The 20,180-nt window shown below is 41.1% G+C and overlaps 1 protein-coding gene across 2 annotated transcripts in view; it reads right to left on the reverse strand.

The window, feature by feature from the left end:
- Positions 1-20,180, reverse strand: part of DYRK4 (dual specificity tyrosine phosphorylation regulated kinase 4) — a 32,401-nt gene that overhangs the window by 2,599 nt on the left and 9,622 nt on the right. For both annotated transcript variants that reach the window (XM_086610439.1, XM_009988408.2), the window contains exons 2-12: positions 19,975-20,058; positions 18,452-18,601; positions 12,228-12,363; positions 10,904-11,067; positions 10,378-10,514; positions 9,338-9,478; positions 7,777-7,915; positions 5,401-5,482; positions 3,485-3,657; positions 2,299-2,359; positions 1,626-1,755 (exon numbers count right to left, since the gene is read on the reverse strand). In XM_086610439.1, the coding sequence (XP_086466565.1) occupies positions 1,626-1,755; positions 2,299-2,359; positions 3,485-3,657; positions 5,401-5,482; positions 7,777-7,915; positions 9,338-9,478; positions 10,378-10,514; positions 10,904-11,067; positions 12,228-12,363; positions 18,452-18,601; positions 19,975-20,058 (1,397 nt within the window). The remainder of the gene's footprint in view (positions 1-1,625; positions 1,756-2,298; positions 2,360-3,484; positions 3,658-5,400; positions 5,483-7,776; positions 7,916-9,337; positions 9,479-10,377; positions 10,515-10,903; positions 11,068-12,227; positions 12,364-18,451; positions 18,602-19,974; positions 20,059-20,180) is intronic.

The raw sequence follows: 20,180 nt of genomic DNA on the forward strand, positions 1-20,180 counted from the left end.
CTTAGCAACCTGACTTTCTCGGAAAAGACATATCATCATGTTTGAGACATGAAATAGCTTACCTCTCCCACAATACTTCGTTTATTAAAAAGTCCCATTTCCTTTGTAATAACAGATGATATGCTGGTGACATTAAATCAAGTCTCTCTTCTCCCACACAAACACACAGACGCTTTGCCACTGACACTTTCACCATCAATATGGTTTGCTATTGGAACAGATTTCCCCAAGAGGCTGTGGATCTCCCTCTTCAGAGATACTCAGAACCTGACCGGACAAGGTCCTGAGCAACTTGCTCCAAGTTTGCTCTGCTTTGACTGGGAGGGTGGGCTAGATGACTTCCAGAGGTCCCTTCCAACCCAAATTATTCTATGATACTAGGTAAAAAGTTCCTGGCATAGAGAATCTGTAGAATTTCTACCTTGTGTGAAGACTGTTAATAATTACTTGTTATTTGTATTTAACAGTTTACAAAATGTGCAAACCATCAATTTCCTTTAAGGAAACAGCTGTGGACCGCTTGTCATACTAGGTATTCAGTAGCAAAACCTTTGACTGGAGTAAAGTCAACAATTTAACCTAGAAATTACAGGATCTGAGACAAATTAGACTCTTTTCATGCTCTGAGCTCCAGTGATTTATAAAAATCTATTCCAATAAAGAGAATGAAAAAATACAATCTGTCAAATAATTGTTGAAACGTGCAATGTGACTGCTGTCAATGAAAAATAAGTATAACTGTGATAGGGAGAAAAAGGGCTTAAATCAGCATGTAAACTACAAGGTAACACGCTGGTTACTGTGCAAAGTAATTGTCCACGTTAACTACCACAGCCAAGAAGCCGCAAGCAAACAATACCATTGATTCTGGGGTGGAGACATGGCTGAATGTACTCTGCCTTTTTATCCTCTGGTAATGGGGAGATGTATCGTGTATTGGAACTAAAAAGAGTCTAATCTCACCCAGGGGAACATGCATGCAGCAAGCAAGATCTTTGTGAGCAGATACTCAACGAAGCGGAACTGTTTTCATACATATACCACAATGTATCACCTGATTGCCATTTCCAAGGCCCAGCACACAAAACATAAGTCAAGACATTCAAGCCAGCTAAGGCAGCTCCAAATATAACTCCTGCTAGAGGAAACTGGAATATTTTCTTCCCACTGGAGCAGGAGTTAGATTTGAGTATAAAACGAAACTGATCTCCGAATATGCACTGCCTTGGGACAGTGCATTACCATTATCTGTGTTACCTGACTGAACCTTTATCTCAGATAAAAGAGAAAGGATCTAATACAAAGGCCTCAATAGGTAAAAAACATTGCTTTTAGTCTCCAGCATCAGAAGATTAAGATCTGCTTTTAGATCTGATAAAGTCAACCTTCTTATGTATTTTGGCCTAATCCCATATAGTCTTTTTGTGCAATAATTTCTCCTTACAATAAGTTGTGAATAAATATAGTTATCCTAATGCTACTGTGGAGAAAAAACAAACAAACAAACAAACAAACAAAACACCCCACCAAAAAAACCTAACCGATACAAAGACCTTAAAGGCACAAGAGAATGAAAGTAAAGTCAAAACTAGACTGTTGCATATAAGTCAAAACTATGAACTCACATTAGGCATCCTTTCAGGAAGTCCAAGAAATCAGCATCATGGGTTTTCAACACTGTGCTTAAATCCTTGGAGTCTGGGCACCTCTTTTTGCCCTTGCTGTTAGTTATGGATTTAGGAAAACCTTTTGAATCTTAAAAAAAAAGAAAGATATGCTCAAAAATTACTTAAAAATTACCATATCTTTAAGAGAGTTGCAAAACCAGTATCTGTATCTATCCCACTAACTCTGTTTTTGCCCTGTTAGATTAATAGTCTGCCAGCACTGTGGCAGATTGGTTACATCCTAGAGACTACAACCTACACTGTGGGTTTTTCTTCATTTTGTGTAATTTCAAAAACCAAATTATACCCAGAGGAATTATCTTAATCCCAAAGACCACTGCATTCCTTTTAGCAACAGCATTTTTAAGGAGTAACAGTGAAATGGGTTTCCCAATCCCTTCCCTTTCACCTTCACAATGAGAGGCCCATAAGACATGAACAACACAGTACCAGGTTCATTTGTAGGCCTTTTGTTACCCTTCTGCTTATCCTCCCTATGTCTTCCCGAAAGAAGTTTTGCCAGCTAAGAAGCAGCTAAAGTTCTCTGACCCCATTCTCTTACCAGTGCTATTAACTAGCGACTAACTAGCAGGGAGGAATCCAGCAAGGACAAACAACTAGAAGCAGTTACCAAAGAACGTTCTCTTCCTTGATGCAGCCTGGATAAAATCAGCTGGTGGAAGACCCAAGACCTTCAACACAGAAAATGAATTTAATGTAATTACTCTTCATTTCAGAATCATACATGACAACAGCCAGGTGAGATGAGGTATTGCACCCTCCTCCATACGAAAAGAAGTTGAATGTAGCAGTTTACTGTGAAACGTTAAGAAACCATTTCTTTTTCTGCCATTTATTGTGGAAGGAATTACGGGATTCCCTAGAGATTTCTTACATAGAAAATATGATCTTAAAAGGGATGACACGGGGATCTTCACTACCACAGAAGACTCTAAGAACAAGTATCTCTGTTAATGACACATGTAGGAGGCCACATGGAGACATGGTGTCTTTGAAAAATCTTGTACAAACTAAGATGGCACTAGAAGGATCAGAACTTGGGGCAGAGTTCAAGATCATGTTGCAGTTTAGTGATCGGTATGGAATAACTATGTAACTTGCTTGCATGGGTTAGTTTTGCACCTACTCTAACATTTGCACTGGGTAGGTGACCTGAGGAGATGTTATAGTACATTCCTAAAACTCTTGGAACAACAGTTACAAAGATGACAGAACCAAACTCTTTAGCAGGGGCAGACAGTACAGGAAGGGGCAACATCCACAAACTGTGGCTTGAGAAGTTCAGTGTGACTATTAGGAAAAACTTTTTCACCAGGAGAATAGAGCAGCAGTTGAGCAGGTGATCCAGAGAGTTTCTATTCGAGCCTTTGAGGTTTTCAAGATTTGCTAGACAAAGACACAGCTGACTAATTGAATGCTAGCAAAAATATCTCTCTCAGCAGGAGTTTGGACTAAAGAGATTGAATTCAACCAACACATATTTGATTTCTGAGAAGATAAGCCTATTATAATTTGATTGTTTTTTCTTCCCCTTACATATGCTTTTTCTGTCCTAACTTCTCCGTACAAATTCTGATCAGATTATAACACGTTTCTTTCAGAAGCAGTGTTTGGCACATGAAATGAAAATAACAGTTTTGCCTTAGAGCCCATCCTTTCAAAGAGCCCTTTGGCAGTAATAAACCTCCTTCTAAAAGGCCAGCTCGTAGACAAATACATTTCATCATTTCTCTTTGTTGCTGGCAGTGTAGTTTATCAAATGAGTATGTAATTCAAAAGACAGTCCCAAAACTTACCTCCATGATGCAGGCAAGCTGGTCAATTTCATTTTCCCCTGGAAACAGTGGGTAGCCTGTGTAAAGTTCAGCCATGATACAGCCTAAGCTCCACATGTCAACAGCCATAGCATAAGGATGACCAAGAATCACTTCAGGCGAGCGATAAAACCGGCTCTGAACATAGGTGTACACTATATCAAAACAGAAAATCAGACAAGAAGCAAAATATCATAAATGAGATAGAAATGTGGAGTCCAGATTTCACAGAAAAGTGAAATACATGTTCAGGCATCATGTATCTACTCTATCCATTAGCTGCCCTTACAGGATTGCTCACATAGACTTTGAAAATCTTTTCAAATTCCATCTTAAAATCAATGGGTGATATGTTCTTCAACAAGTTTTACTGAAAGAAATTATTCTACTAATGCTGTGGTTCAGCTTACTCCATGTTTGTTTTCATATTTGGAGGTCTTCCCCTTTTGGCTTGCACTGTAGGAAATACTGATTTCACTGACACCTAGGGAACATCTCCTACTGCCTTCTGATTTCCCCATTAATGCATTATAGCCCCACAGCAGATCTCAAAAGATCTCATTCCAAGATTGGAACTCCTCATAGTGAGCAGACTAATTCTTTAACCTCTTCTCATTCAGAGAACTGAACATGATTACAGCATGCAAGCTCTGTTATTTTCTTATTCCTATTTCCCTGGTGGTCACTTTGTTTACATTTCTGTGCTTCTTTGCATCCCCTTATATTCAACACCTTTCTGGGAGGAAAGTGCTCTGAAAAGTAAGTGCTGCACAATATGCGGTATCACCAAATCTGTACAGTTGGAGAGTCCCACGGTGGCAATCTGTGCCCTTGTGCATTTAACCAACTGTATAATTGTTGTCTGGTTTTTGTCATTCTTGTCACAAATAAAGAGATGACTTTTTGTTTTCTGCTCTCTAATCCTGTAACATTTTGAGGGTTGTACCAATTCTTGTTTCAGCTGACAGTCTCCTCAGTTACGCTCCATCTTTCCCTTCACTTGTTTTGTGTTTCAATTTGTTACTCTCCACAAAAATTTCAGGCTGCATTTCATATTACGTTCTACTTAAGCATGGGCAAGCCTAAAATGTTTACCCGCTCCTACAAAACTGGGATGTAAATCTAATAGGCTGAATCCCAAAACACAGATGAACAGGTTTGGCTGTAATATCCATCTTTCATAGGAATAATATGAGCCACTTAAGACTAGTTGTGCCTTTCTAAGTTAATAAAATGCAGTGCAGATTTCTTCCTTGGGTTTTGTTTTTTGTTGTTGTGTTTGGGTTTTTTGTTTAACAGATGATATTTGCATTCCTGATGGTGATATCATTCTTGCTTTACAGTATGTCTATTAATGCTTATATTTATTATTAGGTGAATTTTTATACATTAACTTCTCGTTTACAAATTTTGTTCTTATTATCTCCTGGACGTTCTACTTAAACCACTGATAGAAAAAAACCCCAAACAACTGAATGTAAAATTTCTAAACTAAAAGCATAGTTCCCATTCCCTCCATTATATCAAACCAAAAAGTAGCAATTATAATTTAATCATCCCACTGAGAAAGGCTCTCTGAATCTGATAAACTCCTTGTTAAGTAAATTATTGGGATTATTCTCATAGGTTTGTTTCAGCTAACCACTCTTGCAAATGCAACTCTGATTTTGAAAGGAGTAGAGATACTGCTTAGGCCTGGGACAAAGAAAAAGCATGGTAACAGCTTACTTGTCTCCTACCAGTATTTGTTCCACCACCAGTGGCTGAACAGTTCATCAAATTCTAATTAGGGGCATAGGTCACTATATTAGCTCAATCAAAGAAATAGTTTTTTCCATATTGCTTAAAATTAAGAAAGCTTATTAAGAAAATTACATCAACTTGACTTTTCTGCAAACCTCTTTGGTGTTCATAGCAGCTTGATCCAAAATCAATAACTTTAACTGAACCTTGGCCTTTGTGGTATAATAATATGTTCTCCTAAAGAGAGAGAAAAACAAAATCACAGGAAAAAAAGGGTTTTAACACCACATTAGGTTAGTGAACACTCTGGAAAAAAAGCAATGCATAACACATTGGGTTTACACTTATCTGCATAATAAAAGCTTAAAACTACAACTTCCTTTGGAATGAGTTTGCTAACAAGAATAGTCATCAAATAAGGTGCAATTAACCAAAGCAGTGGGGAGATTTGTAAAGGTACCCAGTTTGAAGGTCAGCTAGACAGAGACACTAATCCCTCAGGTACGATCCAAGCCACTGCACTGTGCAATATGTGGTGCTATCAAGGCACCAGCCAGTGAGAACACTTGCCGTGTGAGCAGAGCGAGCTCCCAAAAACTCCTTGTTGTTAATCTGGTTAAAGGCAAGCTGCATCTGGTTGCATGTTGCGCTAAATTAACCAGAACCATCCTTTTTGTACCCATAGAAAGCCCCTGCCCCATGAACGAGTTGTACTTCACAGTTCTTCCCTCGATCGCTTTCAACCTGCTGCGGACTCTCTGTAAGCATACACGACCTCACCACAGTGCGATGAATCGAAATGATAGGGTCCTATGGATGATTAACTGGATGCAGATGGGTACAGCACTGTGTGCCTACAATTCCAGTTTGAGAAGTGATTCTTAAACAGCTAGCTCAGGAATATTTGCACTAATGAGTACACATACATAGCCTATTAGCTCTCTTCTGCAGAGTTGAATTTTATCTTCATGAAAAATCTATCTAAATCAAGGATTTCCTTTGTTTTCCTTTCTGATCATACAGTCTTCCTCACCTCTCAGCAGAGAGATGGCTACCTTTGTTCACCAGTTTTAAAGTGATTATACATCACAGCTTTGAAGGACTGAGTAGTTCCTAGGTTGATGCCAAATAATGACAAAGTAGTTTCTTGGGTAATTAGTGGACTTGTAAGGAAATATTGTGTGTGACAGGAGGAAGAAGCTGCTACTGATGAACGTCAAGGCAAAGGCTGACTTCCATTACCCAGGTGCTCTTGGTTCTGTTATGGGAAGAAATAGCCTCTCTGCAACTAGCTATCCCTTCATGCTCATGGTAAGACTCTGTCTCTAACATTGAATCTCTCACAATGTAAGGGAGCTAATTAACTGCAAAACCAGGTTTCTAGAGACAGTGATTACATAGCATGAAATCCTGAGAAACTCCACACTCTACCTTATGTTGAGAAATATCATAGGAGGCAGACGGAATAACAGATGTGAGTTTCAGGCAACATAAATTAAATTAATGACACTGTACAATTGTAGAATGAGAACAAAATTATCTTTTAGTTAACTCAGTGAACGTTCAGTAAGATGTTACTCTATTTAAATATAAACTACACTCATTGATCTTGCCAACCTCATTCCTTGTCAGTGGCTGCCTGGAAACAGGTTTCCCATTGGGCTAATTGTTTCTGATTAAGATATTGTGGTTATCTTGCAAGCCTCACTTCTCACTGAAAATCGGTCTGGCAAAGATGTTGGCAAGACAATGGGTATGTGACAGTATGTGACTCTTCAGTCAAGATACATTAAGAAAAGTGAGAGTGGAGTTTCATCTCAGCATTTTTACTTGAGAGCCTATTTATTTATTTATTTATTTGTTTGTTTGTCTATTAACATTTTGAAAAAGAAATCAAGAGAAACGTTCTCCTGAAATGAAAACAGAATGAAAATACTTCAGAAATCCCAGAAAATTGCAAAAAAATTTAAGACTGGGGCTTAAGGAGAATGGAAATGTTTCACCTAACAAGAATGCTTAGCAGATAGAGCAGCAGGAATTGGATAACAGATGTTCCTCGAGAAACAGGTGAGTACCCTAAATACTGTACTATAGAATTGCTTTGTCATTTACAGGCTATTTAATTTTATAGTTATGCATACAAAATTAAACAGACTTAACAGGATAATCTGAAACAGGCTGCCTTGTGAATATCTCCTTGTGTTATAATGTCCATCATATTGAAATACTTATCAATTTCACAAGTACTTTTTCCTTTCTCTAAGCAGAAAGTCATTAGCTGAATTTTATTAGTATTTGCACACATTTTGCCAATCAGATAATCTTGTATAATACTGCATTGAATGAACTGAATCATCTGAAGAATCGCTTGACTCTAGTACTAATCCAGTCTGAAATAAAGTATAGCTTCTGTACAAATACCCTGCTGGGTTTTAAGGATTTGTCTGAAAGTTCCTCTCGATCAACAGAAAATAGGATGAAGCTAATGTATTATGTACAGAATAATAGATTATGAAATGACTGTTACTTACAGGCTTCAGATCACAGTGAATGATTCTTTCCTGGTAAAGCACTTGTAAACATCTCAGCACACACTGAGTGAAGTGTCGAATTAAAGACAAACTGAAACCTTGGAAATTATTCCTTTTGATCAACTCATACAAATTTATTCTGGGGGTTGTGGGGGTAGAAAAAGAAGAAGACAGAAAGCAGAAGAGAGATTAGGAAACTTATTTTTAGAGGCATGATTAGTTTACAGTGCATTAAGAGAGTATTTAGCCTGTCTTCTTACATGAGGGGAGACTCATGCAGAAGAAAATGACTCCTTGAGAACGGTGTTCTGCATGTAATATGCACAAACATCTCCCTGAGCCTCCAGATCTAAAGAAGACATAATGTCAGTGGACTTGCTTGCTTGTTAAACTCAGTGCTACGTTATGCAGCTGTGCTGTTTTTCACTGCGAACAACTACCACTCAAGGAACTGAGCGAAATGAATTTTCTTCCGTTTCCTTTTCTTGTTCTCATTTGTCTCTGCTTTGGCATCTCATATAAATCTTTTTTTGTCTCAAAAGTCTTTAACCAGCAGTAAATCATTCTAGATAAATACTCCCATAAATTCAGGTTGTGTTAGGTTTTTACATTCCTCCGGTCACCATTGTGTCTGAGTTCCTTCCAGTAGTGCATTAAACGATGTTGCTAACTTCTGTCAAGCATGGGTGGCAACATGTGAACCCTGCCCTGAGACCCTGAGGGCACCACCAGCCCTGACGCCCCTGCCCAAGGCCCAGGGACCCCATCTCAGCCCCCCAGGACCATCAGCCCTGCCCCTGCAATGGCACAGCAAGGTCAGTCTCCAGCTATAGTGGCTATTCCATGAACATTTTTCTGCAAGTTTCCATAGCAGCTTTCTGAAAAAAATGGTCTGTGTCTTTGCTGGAGAGAAGGAGTTGACTTATCCCTGTGTGTTTGAATGACAGGCTCACATGCAGCAAAACAATGAATTCAGCTCTGTTTAAGATCAAGCCTTCCACACAATGATAAATCTTCAGCAAGGGCTGTAACACCTGCAGTAATGGGGGCTTTACTTTAAGGAATGGGTAAATGTGGATAACCTCCATTCTTCCACTTTGATGCCCTGATTACAAGAAGGCTGGTAAATAAAGTGGTCTGACTTGCCCAAAATTTATCCAAAATTTCTCGTAAGATGTGTCCTGCAGGACATATTCATAGAAAGCAGGAAGTTATATTTTTAATTGTTTAATATTATTCCTATTTATATACCCCAAAATTTACCAGTCCTGAATTTATTGTTTTACTCTTTTCCCCACGGGTCTTTCAGTGAAGAAGACTTCAATACACAGCATAGAAAATAAGTGATGGATCATGTCATTGTGTGAAGTCTGAATAAGTCCTTTTTCAGTTCACCTTTGGGGATCAAAGGCTCAGTTGTGAAGTCTGTATTTAGACACTATTCATTTCTTGTAACATTAAGAGAAGCACATTCTTTCAAAGAAGGCATGAAAATTAAAGCTTGTAAGGCACAAGATCTACAATGCTCCTTAAGATTCAGCTAAAGGGAAATATACTTTACCCTAGCAGTTCAAAGGAAATACAGAAGTGATTGCGAAAGTAGAAGTATTCCTTCATGTGGATGATATTGTGAGTATCATCCTTGTCCTTCTTCAGAAGAGCATCAAGGATCTTCACTTCTACCAAAGCCTGGCTGTGAAATCTGAAATATCACATGATATGTTACCATTAACTCAATCTAAGTTTATTGCAATATAAATTCTACAAACACCACAATCTTACTCTAAGCTCAGCATGTGGGACAATGATTAAAAATTCACCATTCACCCTTGTTAACTACTATAACCTGGATTTATTATAGTTGTTTCCTGGTCTAAATATACTGGCCTTATATAGCATTTAAGAGTAGTTATTTTGACTTGTCTGAAAAAAATATTTCCATCAAAAACAGTCTCAAATGAGCACCCAGAGTAAAATCCTAGTGCTTTCAAAGTCCACAGGAATGTTTACTCAAACGGGCGTTTTTCACACCTACCACAGTAAGACAGTCAGTTTTGAAGAGCATCTTTACATTTACTGTTCACTGAGGGGGAAAACTGAACAGCTAAAACTGTTGCTGGAGTCAACAGCATTATTCTTATCTGCGTCATTGACTCTGGTTCAAGCTAAACTCAACCAAAAATTTGTAACCAGTCACATAACAAGAAGAGGTTGCTTAGGACAAGAGTGTAGAATATTTCATGTTAAAATGAGCAACTGGAGCCTCCCAGTATATTCCTGTTGTTTTGGAGTCTTGATGAGGAATGTAGGCTCTCAGCTCTCAGTCATGCACGGCTGGTTACCTGGGCTGCGTATTAACCATGTCATAGATACAGAGACCTGCTTGTATGTCTGGAAAAACTGTGCCTGCTTTCACCGACTGTGTCTCCACTGGGTCCAGGCCAATTCTGGACATCACCTTTCTTCACTCTATTCTCACTGTGTTTAAAGAAAGCCTCATGTACAGGGCGTTTGATTTTGCTTTGTTCACGTCATCCCAGGCTGTCACTGCTTATATAACGAAGAGCTGATTTACTGATTTAAAGTCAACAGAGGTCTCACCTTTTCTTATTCCTTATAATTTTCAATGCCACTAATTCATTGGTTTTATGATCCAAGCATTTAGCCACCTGCCCAAACGACCCTTTCCCAATCACCTCCAACACTTCATATCGGTACGCAATGTGGTCATGTAAAACCTTTGAAAGAAGATGAAAACAAATAGTTCAGATTCAGTACAAAAAAAGATCAGGGTTTAAAGCAGTTCATGTGTGTGTGAGTTTACTGCCTATGAAAGAAGCCGGACCAGTAGCAAGTGAAGTCTACCTTAAAGAAAAGCAACAGAGAAAACAAGTGCATGCTTCATTAATCCACCTACCCTGCATCAATCCTGAATGAGATGTAAAATGGGTCTGTCTCTCTTTAGGATTCTCTTCCGAGCTTTAAAGTGATTGGTACTGATGTTTTCATTGTGTAAATGTTTATCTTCTAGAAACAACTTTTATCTCACATAAATCATTTAAGAATTGGCAGACAATCACTACAAACTTAGAGAGCTGAAAATTAATAACATAATTTTTCCACTTACCTTTAAGTAGGAACCATGCTCATCATCGTAACAATTATTATTCTGGGTCTCAGGCAAACCTTCAATCTTTTTAGCTTCCAGCCCAAGAAACCATAGCTCTGTATAATTGAAAATTTCTTTTTGCTCATAGATAGTTAACCGGTTTCTAAAATTTTTCAAGGCTTCTAAATCATAAAAAAAAAACAAAACCAAAAATCAATAAAATGTCAGAAACTTGATAGCAAATTGCTTTTACAAGGGAACAATTCACGTTATAGCAGGCCACTTTGAGCAGGAGGCTGAGTCCCTTCCAATCAACATTTCTAGGATTCTACAATGTTGACATTTTGCACAAATTTATGTTTCTTTTTCTGACTTACAGTATTATGTTCAACAAAGCATTTGTCATCTGTCAGTGAGACTTTTAAGAGAGCTTAGATAAAAATTATTTGATTCCGAGCAAAGTTATGTACCTAGATGTTTTTGAAAATCCAATCTGTTGTCTATCTGCTTCAGCAAGCTTCATAGCTTACATAAAATAATTGTATGTTTTTATTAATTTGTCGTATTTATAAAATGGCAGTAAGCTTTAGTTAACCAAAGCTTTCAAGTACTTGTAAATGTCAAGTTCAGATGCATGAGGTTAGGAATTCAATGAGGCCCAAATCTGCTGTTCTCCTAGTTCTGATTCTTCCTGCATAGAAACATTTCGGCTACCCTAACACCTCCACTTACATCATTTAAATCTTGATAAATAATCAAACGGTAGCATCACAAATCAACGCGTTCTCTAGGCGTGCATGTGGGTGTTTTGTCAAACAGTAGCAGATCTTCATCCACTAATACAGAGATGCTAAAACATTTCAAAGCAAAAGGCCACTACCTTTTTTTTTTTTTCCTACACTCCTTCTAAAAATAGAGTAACTCTGCCAGAAACTTTCTAGATCTGAGAACTCCCAAAATGCAATTTAGCCCACACAGATAAAATGTGACACAGCTACAAGCAAGTGGGAAAAGTGTTTTATCACTGTAATAGAATATTGCTGTCATCTACATGACCTGTCACAAGTTTTAGACAAATACACATTCTTTTGTATAATGCACACTTCTCTCCTTTATGTATTTGTGTTAGTCTATTTCTTCTCCTATTGTGTACATCCCCAAGTAGGATATTTAGAAATCACTGAGTACATCCATATTCCTTTCCTTCAAATTGTTTCTTAAATATTTTGGTGACCATTTAGCACAGGACCTCCAGTCACTGAGTATCCTGACTGCATACATTCCCTATATGTGCAGGCAGCCTCTCACTCTGGGCTTTTCAGCATGCCCTGTTATATTCTACCTGAAGCTGTCATAGGCAGTTTGACACTGATGCTGGTGCTTTCCAGTTCTGATGGCTTTGTCTGGGCTCTGGTATCACTTTCAGGAAGACTGTTCGGAACATTAAATTCAGAAAAATTGCCTCGAGTTTCATTTTCCTGTGAAGTAAAAAAAAAAAAAAAAAAGAGAAAAGGTAAATTTTGTTTTCAGATATTTTCAGGAACATTCAGCTGATCTGCAATTTAATAAATATGTACAAAAATATATTAAAAAATGCTGCATTCCCAAAGACACATTTGCAACAGAAACATCAAGATTTATATGAATGGGGAATGAATGGGCTTGTGTGGGTGCAGAAGCATTTGAAAGAACAAATTGCAGGAGAAAGGATATACAGATGTCACCTATATCGGTAGGTTCATCAAGATCCTAGCACATGAAGATTCTCAAGGCTCTCAGAACAGGAAAAAAAACCAAAAAGGACAGATTACAGAGTCAAGCCTTGAAGAGATGATGGAGTGTTGGAGATACAAGTGAGCCAGATAAGGAGAGAGAAGACAGTGTGCCCTGGGATAAGGGTGTAAGGTGTGGTAGCCCAAGTCGTGTTCTCCTCCATTCCTTCATTGAGAGGAAAAGACTCAACTGGAGACAATGCATGCAATGGATCAATAGCTGGCTGAAGATACAGAGAAGGCTATGGCTTCTACGAACACAGGACAAGATCTGCTGAGCAGAAACATGATAAGTACCTGAAAAACAGAAGAAAGGAATTCCAGCCACTCCAGCCAGGGAGTCAGATTCATCTGGGGCCCAACTTAAATGCCTTTATGCCAATGCGCGCAGCATGGGGAATAAGCAAGAGGAGTTAGAAGTGTGTGCGCCTGTTGGGATATGATCTTATTGGCATCACGGAGACGTGGTGGGATGAATCCTATGACTGGAGTGTCAGAATAGAAGGGTACAGGCTCTTTAGGAAGGATAGGCAGGGGAGAAGAGGAGGAGGGGTTGCCCTCTATGTCAAAGACCAGCTGGAGTGCATGGAGCTGCACCTGGGGACGGATGAGGTCCCAACTGAGAGCTTATGGGTTAGGATTAAAGGGAGATCAGGGACAAGGGACATAGTAGTAGGGGTCTGCTACACACCACCTGACCAGGAGGACCGGGTGGGTGAGGCCTTCTACAGACAGATAGGAACTGCCTCATGTTCCACGAAGATGATAAGAGGGCTGGAGCACCTTTCCTATGAGGACAGGCTGAAAGAGTTGGGGCTGTTCAGCCTGGAGAAGAGGAGGCTCCGGGGTGACCTTATAGCGGTCTTCCAGTACCTCAAGGGGACCTACAAGAAAGATGGGGAGAGGCTGTTCAGGAGGGCCAGTTGTGATAGGACAAGGGGTAATGGTTTTAAAATAGAGGGAGGTAGATTCAGGTTGGATATTAGGAAAAAATTTTTTACCATGAGAGTTGTAGAACACTGGAACAGGTTGCCCAGAGAGGTGGTGGATGCTCCATCCCTGGAGACGTTCAAGGCCCGGTTGGATGAGGCCCTGAGCAACCTGATCTAGTTGGAGATATCCCTGTTCCTTGCAGGGGGGTTGGACTAGAATGACCTTTGAAGGTCCCTTCCAGCCCTAACGATTCTATGATTCTATGATTCTATGTTCACGAGCCCTGGTCCTCATGGGGGACTTCAACCACCCCGATATCTGCTGGAAGGACAACACAGCAGGGCATAGGCAATCCAGGAGGTTCCTGGAATGCATGGATGATAACTTCCTTCTCCAAGTGTTAGAGGAACCGAGGAGAGGTGCTTTGCTGGACCTTGTTCTCACCAGCAAAGAAGGGCTGGTGGGGAACGTTACACTCAAGGACACCCTTGGCTGCAGTGATCATGAAATGGTGGAATTCAAGATTCTTAGGGAAGCAAGGAGGGTGCACAGCAAGCTCACTACCCTGGATTTCAGGAAAGCAGACTTCAGCCTCTTCAGGGATCTCCTCAGTAGAGTATAATGGGATGAAACCCTGGAGGGAAGAGGGGCCCAAGAAAGCTGGTTAATATTCAAGGATCACCTCCTCCAAGCTTAGGAGCGGTGCATCCCAACAAAGAGAAAGTCTGGTAGGAACACCAGGAGGCCTGCATGGATGAACAAGGAGCTCCTGGACCAACTTGGGCACAAAAAGAAGGCCTACAGAGGGTGGAAACAAGGACAGGTAGCCTGGGAAGAATACAGAGTAATTGTCTGAGCAACCAGAGACCAGGTTAGGAAAGCTAAAGCCCTGATAGAGTTAAATCTGTCCAGGGACATCAAGGGCAACAAGAAAAACTTCTATAGATATGTCAGTGATAAAAAGAGATCTAGGGAAAATGTAGGCCCTCTCCAGAAGGAAATGGGGGACCTGGCTACCCGGGATATGGAGAAGGCCGAGGTTCTCAATGACTTCTTTGCCTCAGTCTTCACTAGCAAGAGCTCCAGCTGCACAGCCCAAGTCCCAGAAGGCAAAGCAGGGACTGAGAGAATGAAGAACCGCCCACTGTAGGAGAAGATCAGGTTCGAGACCATCTAAAGAACCTGAAGGTGGACAAGTCCATGGGACCTGATGAGGTGCATCTGCGGGTCCTGAGGGAACTGGCAGATGAAGTTGCTAAGCCACTATCCATCATATTTCAGAAGTCGTGGCAATCTGATGAAGTTCCCACTGACTGGAAAAGGGGAAACATAGCCCCCATTTTTAAAAAGGGAAAAAAAGAAGACCCAGGGAACTACAGGCCAGTCAGTCTCACCTCTGTGCCTGGCAAGATCAGGGAGCAGATCCTCCTGGTGACTATGCTAAGGCACATAGCAAATAAGGAGGTGATTGGTGACAGCCAACATGGCTTCCCTAAGGGCAAATCGTGCCTGACTAATTTGGTGGCCTTCTGTGATGAGGTTACAGCATTGATGGATAGGGGAAGAGAAACTGACATTGTCTACCTGGACTTGTCCAAAGCATTTGATACTGTCCCACATGACATCCTTGTCTCTAAACTGGAAAGACATGGTTTTGATGGATGGACCACTCAGTGGATAAGGAATTGGCTGGATGGTCACACTCAAGGAGTTGTGGTCAACGGTTCAATGTCCAAGTGGAGGCCAGTGATGAGTGGTGTTCCTCAGAGGTCAGTATTGGGGGCAGTGCTATTTAACATCTTTGTTGGTGACTTGGACAGTGGGATCAAGTGCACCCTCAGCAAGTTTGCAGAAGACATCAAGCTGTGTGGTGTTGTGGACACGCTGGAGGGAAGGGATGCCATCCAGAGGGACCTTGACAGGCTGGAGAGGTAGGCCTGTGAGAATCTCATGAAGTTCAACAGGGCCAAGTGCAAGGTCCTGCACGTGGGTCGGGGCAATCCCAAGCACAAGTACAGGCTGGGCGGAGAATGGATTGAGAGCAGCCCTGAGGAAAAGGACTTGGGAGTGCTGGTGGATGAGAAGCTCAACATGAGCCGGCAATGTGCGCTGGCAGCCCAGAAAGCCAACCGTATCCTGGGCTGCATCAAAAGAAGCGTGGCCAGCAGATTGAGGGAGGTGATTTTGCCCCTCTACTCAGCTCTCGTGAGACCCCACCTGGAATACTGTGTTCAGATCTGGAGTCCCCAACACAAGAAGGACATGGAACTACTGGAGCAGGTCCAGAGGAGGGCCACGAAGATGATCCAAGGGCTGGAGCACCTCTGCTATGAAGACAGACTGAGAGAGTTGGAGCTGTTCAGCCTGGAGAAGAGAAGGCTCCAGGATGATCTTATTGCAGCCTTCCAGTACTTAAAGGGGGCCTACAGGAAAGCTGGAGAGGGACTTTTTACAAGGGCATGTAGCGATAGGACAAGGGGCAATGGCTTTAAACTGAAAGAGGGCAGAATTAGATTAGATATAAGGAAGAAATTTTTCACCCAGAGGGTGATGAGGCACTGGAACAGGTTGCCCGGAGAAGATGTAGACATCCCATCCCTGGAAGTGTTCAAGGCCAGGTTGGATGAGGCTTTGGGCAGTCTGGTGTAATGGAGGGTTTCCCTGCCCATGGCAGGGAAGTTGGAACTAGATGATCTTTAAAGTCCATTCCAACCCTAACCATTCTATGATTCTATGATCCATTTGACGAAGTGAGGCAAGAGTGTCTGCAAACAGCTTTGCTAACCTAGTGAGAACAGCTTTTATTTAGGTACACTGGGAAAGAGACATCATAACCTAAAGGCCCTGATACTCATGGGGTAAGTCGGTCACCTCAATATCTGCTGAAGTGGCAAAAGCATTCTGGGAGATTTCTGAACCGTGTTCTTAACACAGGTAATCTGATATGCGTTGCTGGACCTGTTACTCACATGCAAGGAACAACTGGTGCAGGATATAAAGGTCAGTTACTTTGGTTGCAGTAACTTTGTGATCATGGAGTTTAAAAACCTCAGCAAAGTGAGACAAGCAGCAGAACTACAAATCCTAATGTTCAGGAAAGCAACTTTTGGCTTGTTCAGGGATCTTCTCATCATAAAGGCATGGAAGACTGCCCTGGAGGCAAAGGAAATCAGGAGAGATCATTCGTCTTTGAAGTCAATCTCCTTAAAGCACAAGAATAGTCCATTCCAACATGCAGAAATTTGAGCAAACATTGCTGAAGGTCAGCATGCATGAAAAGGAAACTTCTGACTAGGTGCAAACACAGAAAGTGGCATAAAAAAGGTGAAAGCAGAGACAGGTTATCTGGGATACATGAAAGAGACACTATCTGAACAGGCAGGTGTGTTTAGGAAAGCCAAAGCTCAGCTGGAATTGTAGCTAGCAAGGGATGTGAAAGTCAACAAAACCAGTTTCTGTAAGTACATGACCAGCAAAAAGGGAAGGTAAGGGAAATGTGAACCCACTGCCCAGTGGAATTTGGGACCTAGTGACCAAGAATTTGGAAAAGACCAAGGTACTCAATGCTTGTCATTGGTAAGTTTTGCCCTCAGGCCTCCCACGTCCCTGAATCTAGAAGTAGCGTTTGCATAAAGAGAATTACCTGCAGCAGAGGAAGATAGATAGGGATCACTTAAGTAGATGGACATACCTAAGAATGCAGGACCAGGTGGGGTGCACCTGAGAGTGTGAAAGGAGCTGGCCAATGTCATTGCAAGGCAGATTGCTATCGTCTTTGAAAGTCAATGGCAATCCAGAGCACTTCCTGACCATTTGGAAAAGGCAAACATCACACCTACCTTCAAAAACGGCAAGAAAGCAGCTTCAGGGAACTACAGGCTGGTCAGCCTTACCTCAGGCCCTGGGGGGCTATGGAGCAATTCCTCTTGGATGCCTTTTCCAAGCAAGTGAAAGATGAGATTTTGGAACTTGATTGCCTTCTGTGATGAAGTGATTGGCTTGGGCAATGAGAGAGAAGCAGTGGATGCTGTATACTTTGACTTCAGCAAGACCTGTGACACTGTCCCCCACAGTAGAGAAACTGAAGTTGAACAAAGGCAAACGCTAAGTCCTGCACCATGCAACAGGACAGGCTGGGGAACAAACGAAAGGATGTAGCTTTGCAGGGAAGGGCCTGACAACAACCTGAACATGAGGTAGCAGATACACACACTCCTAACCAAATCAAATAATTCTGTAGTAGTAGCAAGCTGCCAATTTCAAAGGCAAAGTATTTGAAAAGGCTCTTGACCACCAAAACAAAATGCATTATGTGGGGACTTCCAGTGCAAGAGATGTGAAAAGACTTCATATCAGAGCCTTGTGGAACCTGTCAAGTATCTCAATAAAGAGACTCCATCAAAGCAGAGGAAAAGAGAAAAAAGGAGTGATCAGAGTAGTGGTGGTGAGCAGTGCAGGTCTCTGATTTCTTGGGGAGAGAAGGAGCAAAGGAAGAAGAGTTCAGACAATGGATGGACACAGGATTTGTGAAAATAATGAGAAAGACGGAACACCAAAAGTGAAGATTACTTCAAAAACCCCCCGTGTTGTTGGGTGTCCATTAAAATATCTGGAGATGCACACCACCATGCTGGTAAGCAATTTATCTATTTGACTGTTTATAGTTCTTCCTTTTTTTTTTTTTCTCCTCTTTAATTATGGCTGAAAACGCAAACAGATGCAAATGCTGGCACTAAATTATTTCGCTCTTCCTACACACAAACACACTTGTGACACTTTACCACTGAGACTCTCTTAGCAGTACTAGAAAGAAGCTGATTAACCACTCAAGCTCAAGATGTCTATGAGCTCTATAACTCACCTGAAGAGAGGGGAGGATGTTCTTCAAGCTCTTATTCGTTATCGGAGGCAGGCTGCATTCAAGGGGTGAAGGGTTTGCAGTGTCTGCAACCAAACCATGCTTTGCTTGACCTTCCAGATGTGGGAAGGAAAGAAGACCGCCACTGAGTTTCTAAGCAGAAAGCATAAGTAAATATTACATCACGACCCAGTAACCAATTCTGTGCAACACCTTCGAAAAACGGAGGGATTTAAAACCTTGGAAAATGTGCATGGTTCACTTCTGACACCTAATGGCGAAGGGGAAATGAGCAGATACTCTCCCGTCAGCTCCCAGTTGTACTAATGGGGAGAAGGATGTAGTCCAGGCAATCGGGCAGCCTGGCACCTTTTAGGGCATGAAGGTTTCCCTGCAAGAGCATCTCTGTCCAGCATCAGAGCAGTGCCTGCCTCAGCTGGAAAAGGTGGTTGGACTTGGAAACTGAACAGCCGTTGCAGGCAGCAGGACTCCTGTTAGTGGGGAAAATAAAGTGTATGTAGGGTAATAAGCAGGCATGAAGAGTAAATGGCAGGCAACACAATTAGCTACTCCCAATGGTAGAAGAGAAATTGGGACTGGGCTGTTGCCAAACACCATGAGTGGAGACAGTGGAAGGGTCTTCCCTGCACTGGTTTCTCAATATTTCCTTCCCCTTCCTTTTCCATGGAGTTCTCTTTGTCTAGGCCCCTTTGTTGCAGCCCTTGTTAGCGAGGAAAAGGCACACTCTCTGCAAACTTTGTTGAAAAATAAATACTTATATTCATTTGAAAACTCCAGCATTATTAGTCTTTCCTTTAGACTTCTCCCATTTGTTATTTGCAAAACATTTCTATACCACTTGTTCTTTAAAGTCAGTCAGTTAAGGATGTGGTTTTATGAATGTTAGGACCTCTAATATTCTTGGATAGCTAAAGTGAGAGAAATCACACTCTTATCAGCAAAGAAAACTTTTGAGGTAGACCATGACTTTGGCAAATCATTCCAAAATTATTTTAAATACATCCGAAATAGATCAACTATGTGCTCTCAAATGCAGAACACGGTCCAGAGAGTTAAGGCTACAACCCATGTAAGCCTGTGAAAGTGCTGTCATGGAGAAAGGATAGAAATATATTTGTCAAGCTTTTGACAACAAAAGAGAGGTTTGGTATTTTTTTTCAAGAAGTGAAGAAATGAAGCTCTCAATTCAACCCACTTGAAAGAATAAGTTTTCTTTTCCAATACTATGGAAAAGTCTTTAAAACCTTAGATCTGAGATTCCAGTGGACTTTTTGTGAAAGCTTCAAGAAACAGAAGTGGCTAGGCAGAAGAAATGCCTCAAGTGCTACTGAACAGCTAACAAAACCAAAATACTCGTAGGCACTTTGGAGAGTCATACAGCTACAGGGGAAATGGAAGAGGGCAGGGAAGAAAGGACTTCCCTCTGCTCAGATTCATTTATTATAAGGAGTCTCTTAGAAAACAAGCATTCAGATATTTTTTAAGGCAGCTGAAGAGTCACGTACCTGATGGAAGACTCTGTTAGATCCCAGATGATCTCTCTCTTGAACAGTCAGTTGAGACTGAGAAAATGCATCCACATGGGAAGACTGCAAACATGAAATGATGCTTTAATAAAAATGATTGGAAAAAAAAAAAATCCTGAAACCCCTGTATGATTTCTGTGTTTCTTTCCTTTGTGGCAATGTCTGTGCCAACACAGTGTATGAGA

This window comes from Tauraco erythrolophus, chromosome 4 (assembly GCF_009769465.1).
Source record: "Tauraco erythrolophus isolate bTauEry1 chromosome 4, bTauEry1.pri, whole genome shotgun sequence".
In the NCBI taxonomy this organism is placed as follows: Eukaryota; Metazoa; Chordata; class Aves; order Musophagiformes; family Musophagidae; genus Tauraco; species Tauraco erythrolophus.